The sequence below is a fragment of the Eleutherodactylus coqui genome, chromosome 9 (genome assembly GCF_035609145.1).
Source record: "Eleutherodactylus coqui strain aEleCoq1 chromosome 9, aEleCoq1.hap1, whole genome shotgun sequence".
NCBI classification, from domain to species: Eukaryota; Metazoa; Chordata; class Amphibia; order Anura; family Eleutherodactylidae; genus Eleutherodactylus; species Eleutherodactylus coqui.
Genome location: NC_089845.1, coordinates 173,197,432 through 173,209,954, shown reverse-complemented (window position 1 = coordinate 173,209,954; position 12,523 = coordinate 173,197,432). Strand labels below are relative to the sequence as shown.

The window sequence follows — 12,523 nt, the reverse complement described above, 5'->3', positions numbered from 1 at the left end:
AATCAGTCGTCTTTCTGCTCAGTTTCTTCCAGGACGGCCTGAAAACCGCAGATAAACTGAAGCAGTATATTGAGAAGTTGGCAGCGGACCTGTACAATGTGAGTAGTGCGGATGCTGGGGGTTTTACCTGCCACCTCTAGTCAAGTACTTCTACAGAATACCACCGATTGGTCTTCCAATTGTGCTGCCACACTGGTCTACAGGTTGGACCTGGAACTGCAGCTAGGAATCATCTAACAGAACTCACCTATGTAATTATGTATCATCTACTATCTATGTTATGCAGAACACGACGGCAAAACGTAGAATTCCTCTTGAGTTGTACGTTACATGATAAATCCTCTGGTGGAAGAAAAAAAGTGGAAGTGCTTAAAAGTCGGAGCAACAATCTATTTCATAATGAGGAACATTGAATTCTCCATTTGAAAAGAATAGACTGTAGCAGTTCTCATCAATATGTCCTTATACTGCCCAACTACTATAGCATCCTGCGTTACAATACTGCCCTCTACATAGAATATACTATAATGTAATACTGCCCCCTATGTACAAGGATATAACTACTATAATACTGCCCCCTATGTACAAGAATATAACTACTATAATACTGCCCCCTATGTACAAGAATATAACTACTATAATACTGCCCCCTATGTACAAGAATATAACTGCTATAATACTGCCTCCTATGTACAAGAATATAACTACTATAATACTGCCTCCTATGTACAAGAATATAACTACTATAATACTGCTCCCTATGTACTAGAATATAACTACTATAATACTGCCTCCTATGTACAAGAATATAACTACTATAATACTGCCCTCTATGTACAAGAATATAACTACTATAATACTGCCCCGTATGTACAGGAATATAACTACTATAATACTGCCCCGTATGTACAACAATATAACTACTATAATACTGCCTCCTATGTACAATAATATAACTACTATAATACTGCCCTCTATGTACAAGAATATAACTACTATAATACTGCTCCTATGTCCAAGAATATAACTACTATAATACTGCCCCGTATGTACAGGAATATAACTACTATAATACTGCCTCCTATGTACAAGAATATAACTACTATAATACAGCTCCCTATGTGCAAGAATATAACTGCTATAATACTGCCCCGTATGTACAGGAATATAACTACTATAATACTGCCTCCTATATACAAGAATATAACTACTATAATACTGCCCCCTATGTACAAGTATATAACTACTATAATACTGCCCCCTATGTGCAAGAATATAACTACTATAATACTGCCCCCTATGTACAAGAATATAACTACTATAATACTGCCCCCTATGTACAAGAATATAACTACTATAATACTGCCCCCTATGTACAAGAATATAACTACTATAATACTGCCCCCTATGTACAAGAATATAACTACTATAATACTGCCCCCTATGTACAAGAATATAACTACTATAATACTACCCCTATATACAAGAATATAACTACTATAATACTGCCTCCTATGTACAAGAATATAACTACTATAATACTGCCCCCCTATGTACAAGAATATAACTACTATAATACTGCCCCCCTATGTACAAGAATATAACTACTATAATACTGCCCCCTATGTACAAGAATATAACTACTGTAATACTGCCCCCTATGTACAAGAGTAATAACTACTATAATACTGTCTCCTTTGTACAAGAATATACTATAATACTGTCCCCTATGTACAAGAATATAACTACTATAATACTGCCCCCTATGTGCAAGAATATAACTACTATAATACTGCCCCCTATGTACAAGAATATAACTACTATAATACTGCCCCCTATGTACAAGAATAGAACTACTAAAATACTGCCTCCTATGTACAAGAATAAAAGTACTATAATACTACCCCTATGTACAAGAATATAACTACTATAATACTGCCCCCTATGTACACGAATATAACTACTATAATACTGCTCCTATGTACAAGAATATAACTACTGTAATACTGTCCCCTATGTACAAGAATATACCTACTATAATACTGCCCTTATGTACAAGAATATAACTACTATAATACTGCCCTTATGTACAAGAATATAACTACTATAATACTGCCCCCTATGTACAAGAATATAACTACTATAATACTGCCCCCTATGTACAAGAATATAACTACTATAATACTGCCCCCTGTGTACAGGAATATAACTACTATAATACTGCCCCCTATGTACAAGAATATAACTACTATAATACTGCCCCCTATGTACCAGAATATAACTACTATAATACTGCCCCCTATGTACAAGAATATAACTACTATAATACTGCTCCTATGTACAAGAATATAACTACTATAATACTGCCCCCTATGTACATGAATAGAACTACTATAATACTGCTCCTATGTGCAAGAATATAACTACTATAATACTGCCCCGTATGTACAGGAATATAACTACTATAATACTGCCCCGTATGTACAAGAATATAACTACTATAATACTGCCCCCTATGTACAAGAATAGACCTACTATAATACTGCCCCCTATGTACAAGAATAGACCTACTATAATACTGCCCCCTATGTACAAGAATATAACTACTATAATACTGCCTCGTATGTACAAGAATATAACTACTATAATACTGCCCCCTGTGTGCAAGAATATAACTACTATAATACTGCCCCCTGTGTACAAGAATATAACTACTATAATACTGCCCCCTATGTACGAGAATATAACTACTGTAATACTGTCCCCTATGTACAAGAATATAAGTACTATAATACTGTCCCCTATGTACAAGAATATAACTACTATAATACTGCCCCCTATGTACAAGAATATAACTACTATAATACTGCCCCCTGTGTACAAGAATATAACTACTATAATACTGCCCCCTATCTACAAGAATATAACTACTGTAATACTGTCCCCTATGTACAAGAATATAACTACTATAATACTGCCCCCTATGTACAAGAATATAACTACTGTAATACTGCCCCCTATTTACAAGAATATAACTACTATAATACTGCCCCCTGTGTACAAGAATATAACTACTATAATACTGTCCCCTATCTACAAGAATATAACTACTGTAATACTGTCTCCTATGTACAAGAATATAACTACTATAATACTGCCCCCTATGTACAATAATATAACTACTATAATTCTGCCCCCTATGTACAAGAATATAACTACTATAATACTGTTCTCTATGTACAAGAATATAACTACTATAATACTGCCCCCATGTACAAGAATATAACTACTATAATACTGCCCCCCTATGTACAAGAATATAACTACTATAATACTGTTCTCTATGTACAAGAATATAACTACTATAATACTGCCCCCTATGTACAAGAATATAACTACTATAATACTGCCCCCTATGTACAAGAATATAACTACTATAATACTGCTCCTATGTACAAGAATATAACTACTATAATACTGCCCCCTATGTACAAGAATATAACTACTATAATACTGCCCACTATGTACAAGAATATAACTACTATAATACTGCTCCTATGTACAAGAATATAACTACTATAATACTGCTCCTATGTTCAAGAATATAACTATTATAATACTACTCCTATTTACAAGAATATAATTACTATAATACTGCCCCCTATTTACAAGAATATAACTACTATAATACTGCCCCCTATGTACAAGAATATAACTACTATAATACTGCCTCCTATGTACAAGAATATAACTACTATAATACTGCCCCCTATGTACAAGAATATAACTACTATAATACTGCCCCCTATGTACAAGAATATAACTACTATAATACTGCCCCCTATGTACAAGAATATAACTACTATAATACTGCCCCCTATGTACAAGAATATAACTACTATAATACTGCCCCTATGTACAAGAATATAACTACTATAATACTGCCCCCTATGTACAAGAATATAACTGCTATAATACTGCTCCTATGTACAAGAATAGAACTACTGTAATACTGCCCTTATGTACAAGAATATAACTACTATAATACTGCCCTTATGTACAAGAATAGAACTACTAAAATACTGCCTCCTATGTACAAGAATAAAAGTACTATAATACTACCCCTATGTACAAGAATATAACTACTATAATACTGCCCCCTATGTACACGAATATAACTACTATAATACTGCCCCTATGTACAAGAATATAACTACTGTAATACTGTCCCCTATGTACAAGAATATACCTACTATAATACTGCCCCCTATGTACAAGAATATAACTTCTATAATACTGCCCTTATGTACAAGAATATAACTACTATAATACTGCCCTTATGTACAAGAATATAACTACTATAATACTGCCCCCTATGTACAAGAATATAACTACTATAATACTGCCCCCTATGTACAAGAATATAACTACTATAATACTGCCCCCTGTGTACAGGAATATAACTACTATAATACTGCCCCCTATGTACAAGAATATAACTACTATAATACTGCCCCCTATGTACCAGAATATAACTACTATAATACTGCCCCCTATGTACAAGAATATAACTACTATAATACTGCTCCTATGTACAAGAATATAACTACTATAATACTGCCCCCTATGTACATGAATAGAACTGCTATAATACTGCTCCTATGTGCAAGAATATAACTACTATAATACTGCCCCGTATGTACAGGAATATAACTACTATAATACTGCCCCGTATGTACAAGAATATAACTACTATAATACTGCCCCCTATGTACAAGAATAGACCTACTATAATACTGCCCCCTATGTACAAGAATAGACCTACTATAATACTGCCCCCTATGTACAAGAATATAACTACTATAATACTGCCTCGTATGTACAAGAATATAACTACTATAATACTGCCCCCTGTGTGCAAGAATATAACTACTATAATACTGCCCCCTGTGTACAAGAATATAACTACTATAATACTGCCCCCTATGTACAAGAATATAACTACTGTAATACTGTCCCCTATGTACAAGAATATAAGTACTATAATACTGTCCCCTATGTACAAGAATATAACTACTATAATACTGCCCCCTATGTACAAGAATATAACTACTATAATACTGCCCCCTGTGTACAAGAATATAACTACTATAATACTGCCCCCTATCTACAAGAATATAACTACTGTAATACTGTCCCCTATGTACAAGAATATAACTACTATAATACTGCCCCCTATGTACAAGAATATAACTACTGTAATACTGCCCCCTATTTACAAGAATATAACTACTATAATACTGCCCCCTGTGTACAAGAATATAACTACTATAATACTGTCCCCTATCTACAAGAATATAACTACTGTAATACTGTCTCCTATGTACAAGAATATAACTACTATAATACTGCCCCCTATGTACAATAATATAACTACTATAATACTGCCCCCCTATGTACAAGAATATAACTACTATAATACTACCCCTATATACAAGAATATAACTACTATAATACTGCCTCCTTTGTACAAGAATATACTATAATACTGTCCCCTATGTACAAGAATATAACTACTATAATACTGCCCCCTATGTGCAAGAATATAACTACTATAATACTGCCCCCTATGTACAAGAATATAACTACTATAATACTGCCCCCTATGTACAAGAATAGAACTACTAAAATACTGCCTCCTATGTACAAGAATAAAAGTACTATAATACTACCCCTATGTACAAGAATATAACTACTATAATACTGCCCCCTATGTACACGAATATAACTACTATAATACTGCTCCTATGTACAAGAATATAACTACTGTAATACTGTCCCCTATGTACAAGAATATACCTACTATAATACTGCCCTTATGTACAAGAATATAACTACTATAATACTGCCCTTATGTACAAGAATATAACTACTATAATACTGCCCCCTATGTACAAGAATATAACTACTATAATACTGCCCCCTATGTACAAGAATATAACTACTATAATACTGCCCCCTGTGTACAGGAATATAACTACTATAATACTGCCCCCTATGTACAAGAATATAACTACTATAATACTGCCCCCTATGTACCAGAATATAACTACTATAATACTGCCCCCTATGTACAAGAATATAACTACTATAATACTGCTCCTATGTACAAGAATATAACTACTATAATACTGCCCCCTATGTACATGAATAGAACTACTATAATACTGCTCCTATGTGCAAGAATATAACTACTATAATACTGCCCCGTATGTACAGGAATATAACTACTATAATACTGCCCCGTATGTACAAGAATATAACTACTATAATACTGCCCCCTATGTACAAGAATATAACTACTATAATACTGCCCCCTATGTACAAGAATATAACTACTATAATACTGCCCCCTATGTTCAAGAATATAACTACTATAATACTGCCCCCTATGTACAAGAATATAACTACTATAATACTGCCCCCTATGTACAAGAATATAACTACTATAATACTACTCCTATGTACAAGAATATAACTACTATAATACTGCTCCTATGTACAAGAATATAACTACTATAATACTGCCTCCTATGTACAAGAATAGACCTACTATAATACTGCCCCCTATGTACAAGAATAGACCTACTATAATACTGCCCCCTATGTACAAGAATATAACTACTATAATACTGCCTCGTATGTACAAGAATATAACTACTATAATACTGCCCCCTGTGTGCAAGAATATAACTACTATAATACTGCCCCCTGTGTACAAGAATATAACTACTATAATACTGCCCCCTATGTACAAGAATATAACTACTGTAATACTGTCCCCTATGTACAAGAATATAAGTACTATAATACTGTCCCCTATGTACAAGAATATAACTACTATAATACTGCCCCCTATGTACAAGAATATAACTACTATAATACTGCCCCCTGTGTACAAGAATATAACTACTATAATACTGCCCCCTATCTACAAGAATATAACTACTGTAATACTGTCCCCTATGTACAAGAATATAACTACTATAATACTGCCCCCTATGTACAAGAATATAACTACTGTAATACTGCCCCCTATTTACAAGAATATAACTACTATAATACTGCCCCCTGTGTACAAGAATATAACTACTATAATACTGTCCCCTATCTACAAGAATATAACTACTGTAATACTGTCTCCTATGTACAAGAATATAACTACTATAATACTGCCCCCTATGTACAATAATATAACTACTATAATTCTGCCCCCTATGTACAAGAATATAACTACTATAATACTGTTCTCTATGTACAAGAATATAACTACTATAATACTGCCCCCATGTACAAGAATATAACTACTATAATACTGCCCCCCTATGTACAAGAATATAACTACTATAATACTGTTCTCTATGTACAAGAATATAACTACTATAATACTGCCCCCTATGTACAAGAATATAACTACTATAATACTGCCCCCTATGTACAAGAATATAACTACTATAATACTGCTCCTATGTACAAGAATATAACTACTATAATACTGCCCCCTATGTACAAGAATATAACTACTATAATACTGCCCACTATGTACAAGAATATAACTACTATAATACTGCTCCTATGTACAAGAATATAACTACTATAATACTGCTCCTATGTTCAAGAATATAACTATTATAATACTACTCCTATTTACAAGAATATAATTACTATAATACTGCCCCCTATTTACAAGAATATAACTACTATAATACTGCCCCCTATGTACAAGAATATAACTACTATAATACTGCCTCCTATGTACAAGAATATAACTACTATAATACTGCCCCCTATGTACAAGAATATAACTACTATAATACTGCCCCCTATGTACAAGAATATAACTACTATAATACTGCCCCCTATGTACAAGAATATAACTACTATAATACTGCCCCCTATGTACAAGAATATAACTACTATAATACTGCCCCTATGTACAAGAATATAACTACTATAATACTGCCCCCTATGTACAAGAATATAACTGCTATAATACTGCTCCTATGTACAAGAATAGAACTACTGTAATACTGTCCCCTATGTACAAGAATATACCTACTATAATACTGCCCTTATGTACAAGAATATAACTACTATAATACTGCCCTTATGTACAAGAATAGAACTACTAAAATACTGCCTCCTATGTACAAGAATAAAAGTACTATAATACTACCCCTATGTACAAGAATATAACTACTATAATACTGCCCCCTATGTACACGAATATAACTACTATAATACTGCCCCTATGTACAAGAATATAACTACTGTAATACTGTCCCCTATGTACAAGAATATACCTACTATAATACTGCCCCCTATGTACAAGAATATAACTTCTATAATACTGCCCTTATGTACAAGAATATAACTACTATAATACTGCCCTTATGTACAAGAATATAACTACTATAATACTGCCCCCTATGTACAAGAATATAACTACTATAATACTGCCCCCTATGTACAAGAATATAACTACTATAATACTGCCCCCTGTGTACAGGAATATAACTACTATAATACTGCCCCCTATGTACCAGAATATAACTACTATAATACTGCCCCCTATGTACAAGAATATAACTACTATAATACTGCTCCTATGTACAAGAATATAACTACTATAATACTGCCCCCTATGTACATGAATAGAACTACTATAATACTGCTCCTATGTGCAAGAATATAACTACTATAATACTGCCCCGTATGTACAGGAATATAACTACTATAATACTGCCCCGTATGTACAAGAATATAACTACTATAATACTGCCCCCTATGTACAAGAATAGACCTACTATAATACTGCCCCCTATGTACAAGAATAGACCTACTATAATACTGCCCCCTATGTACAAGAATATAACTACTATAATACTGCCTCGTATGTACAAGAATATAACTACTATAATACTGCCCCCTGTGTGCAAGAATATAACTACTATAATACTGCCCCCTGTGTACAAGAATATAACTACTATAATACTGCCCCCTATGTACAAGAATATAACTACTGTAATACTGTCCCCTATGTACAAGAATATAAGTACTATAATACTGTCCCCTATGTACAAGAATATAACTACTATAATACTGCCCCCTATGTACAAGAATATAACTACTATAATACTGCCCCCTGTGTACAAGAATATAACTACTATAATACTGCCCCCTATCTACAAGAATATAACTACTGTAATACTGTCCCCTATGTACAAGAATATAACTACTATAATACTGCCCCCTATGTACAAGAATATAACTACTGTAATACTGCCCCCTATTTACAAGAATATAACTACTATAATACTGCCCCCTGTGTACAAGAATATAACTACTATAATACTGTCCCCTATCTACAAGAATATAACTACTGTAATACTGTCTCCTATGTACAAGAATATAACTACTATAATACTGCCCCCTATGTACAATAATATAACTACTATAATTCTGCCCCCTATGTACAAGAATATAACTACTATAATACTGTTCTCTATGTACAAGAATATAACTACTATAATACTGCCCCCCATGTACAAGAATATAACTACTATAATACTGCCCCCCTATGTACAAGAATATAACTACTATAATACTGTTCTCTATGTACAAGAATATAACTACTATAATACTGCCCCCTATGTACAAGAATATAACTACTATAATACTGCCCCCTATGTACAAGAATATAACTACTATAATACTGCTCCTATGTACAAGAATATAACTACTATAATACTGCCCCCTATGTACAAGAATATAACTACTATAATACTGCCCACTATGTACAAGAATATAACTACTATAATACTGCTCCTATGTACAAGAATATAACTACTATAATACTGCCCCCTATGTACAAGAATATAACTATTATAATACTACTCCTATTTACAAGAATATAACTACTATAATACTGCCCCATATGTACAAGAATATAACTGCTATAATACTGCTCCTATGTACAAGAATAGAACTACTATAATACTGCCTCCTATGTACAAGAATATAACTACTATAATACTGCCCCCTATGTACAAGAATATAACTACTATAATACTGCCTTCTATGTACAAGAATATAACTACTATAATACTGCCTTCTATGTACAAGAATATAACTACTATATTACTGCCTTCTATGTACAAGAATATAACTACTATAATACTGTCCCCTATGTACAAGAATATAACTACTATAATACTGCCCCCTATGTACAAGAATATAACTACTATAATACTGCTCCCTATGTACAAGAATATAACTACTATAATACTGCCTCCTATGTACAAGAATATAACTACTATAATACTGCTCCCATGTACAAGAATAGAACTACTATAATACTGCCTCCTATGTACAAGAATATAACTACTATAATACTGCCCCCTATGTACTAGAATATAACTACTATAATACTGCCCCCTATGTACTAGAATATAACTACTATAATACTGCCCCCTATGTACAAGAATATAACTACTATAATACTGCTCCCTATGTACAAGAATATAACTACTATAATACTGCCTCCTATGTACAAGAATATAACTACTATAATACTGCCCCTATGTACAAGAATATAACTACTATAATACTGCCACCTATGTACAAGAATATAACTACTATAATACTGCCCCCTATGTACAAGAATATAACTACTATAATACTGCCCCCTATGTACAAGAATATAACTACTATAATACTGCCCCTATGTACAAGAATATAACTACTATAATACTGCCTCCTATGTACAAGAATATAACTACTATAATACTGCCCGCTATGTACAAGAATATAACTACTATAATACTGCCCGCTATGTACAAGAATATAGCTACTATAATACTGCCTCCTATGTACAAGAATATAACTACTATAATACTGCTCCTATGTACAAGAATATAACTACTATAATACTGCTCCTATGTACAAGAATATAACTACTATAATACTGCTCCTATGTACAAGAATATAACTACTATAATACTGCCTCCTATGTATAAGAATATAACTACTATAATACTGCTCCTATGTACAAGAATATAACTACTATAATACTGCCCCCTATGTACAAGAATACAACTACTATAATACTGCCCCTATGTACAAGAATATAACTACTATGATAGTGCCTCCTATGTACAAGAATATAACTACTATGATACTGCCCCCTATGTACAAGAATATTACTACTATAATACTGCTCGTATGTACAAGAATATAACTACTATTATACTGCCCCCTAAGTACAAGAATATAACTACTATAATACTGCCCCGTATGTACAAGAATATAACTACTATAATACTGCCTCCTATGTATAAGAATATAACTACTATAATACTGCTCCTATGTACAAGAATATAACTACTATAATACTGCCCCCTATGTACAAGAATATAACTACTATAATACTGCCCCCTATGTACAAGAATATAACTACTATAATACTGCCCCTATGTACAAGAATATAACTACTATGATACTGCCCCCTATTTACAAGAATATAACTTCTATAATACTGCCCCCTATGTACAAGATTATAACTACTATAATACTGCCCACTATGTACAAGAATATAACTACTATAATACTGCTCCTATGTACAAGAATATAACTACTATAATACTGCCCCCTATGTACAAGAATATAACTATTATAATACTACTCCTATTTACAAGAATATAACTACTATAATACTGCCCCCTATGTACAAGAATATAACTGCTATAATACTGCTCCTATGTACAAGAATAGAACTACTATAATACTGCCTCCTATGTACAAGAATATAACTACTATAATACTGCCCCCTATGTACAAGAATATAACTACTATAATACTGCCTTCTATGTACAAGAATATAACTACTATAATACTGCCTTCTATGTACAAGAATATAACTACTATATTACTGCCTTCTATGTACAAGAATATAACTACTATAATACTGTCCCCTATGTACAAGAATATAACTACTATAATACTGCCCCCTATGTACAAGAATATAACTACTATAATACTGCTCCCTATGTACAAGAATATAACTACTATAATACTGCCTCCTATGTACAAGAATATAACTACTATAATACTGCTCCCATGTACAAGAATAGAACTACTATAATACTGCCTCCTATGTACAAGAATATAACTACTATAATACTGCCCCCTATGTACTAGAATATAACTACTATAATACTGCCCCCTATGTACTAGAATATAACTACTATAATACTGCCCCCTATGTACAAGAATATAACTACTATAATACTGCTCCCTATGTACAAGAATATAACTACTATAATACTGCCTCCTATGTACAAGAATATAACTACTATAATACTGCCCCTATGTACAAGAATATAACTACTATAATACTGCCACCTATGTACAAGAATATAACTACTATAATACTGCCCCCTATGTACAAGAATATAACTACTAT

The 12,523-nt window shown here is 32.8% G+C and overlaps 1 protein-coding gene across 4 annotated transcripts in view; it reads left to right on the top strand.

The window, feature by feature from the left end:
• Positions 1 to 12,523, top strand: part of ASAP1 (ArfGAP with SH3 domain, ankyrin repeat and PH domain 1) — a 403,335-nt gene that overhangs the window by 287,916 nt on the left and 102,896 nt on the right. For all 4 annotated transcript variants that reach the window (XM_066578799.1, XM_066578798.1, XM_066578796.1 and 1 more), the window contains one exon: positions 23 to 98. In XM_066578799.1, the coding sequence (XP_066434896.1) occupies positions 23 to 98 (76 nt within the window). The remainder of the gene's footprint in view (positions 1 to 22; positions 99 to 12,523) is intronic.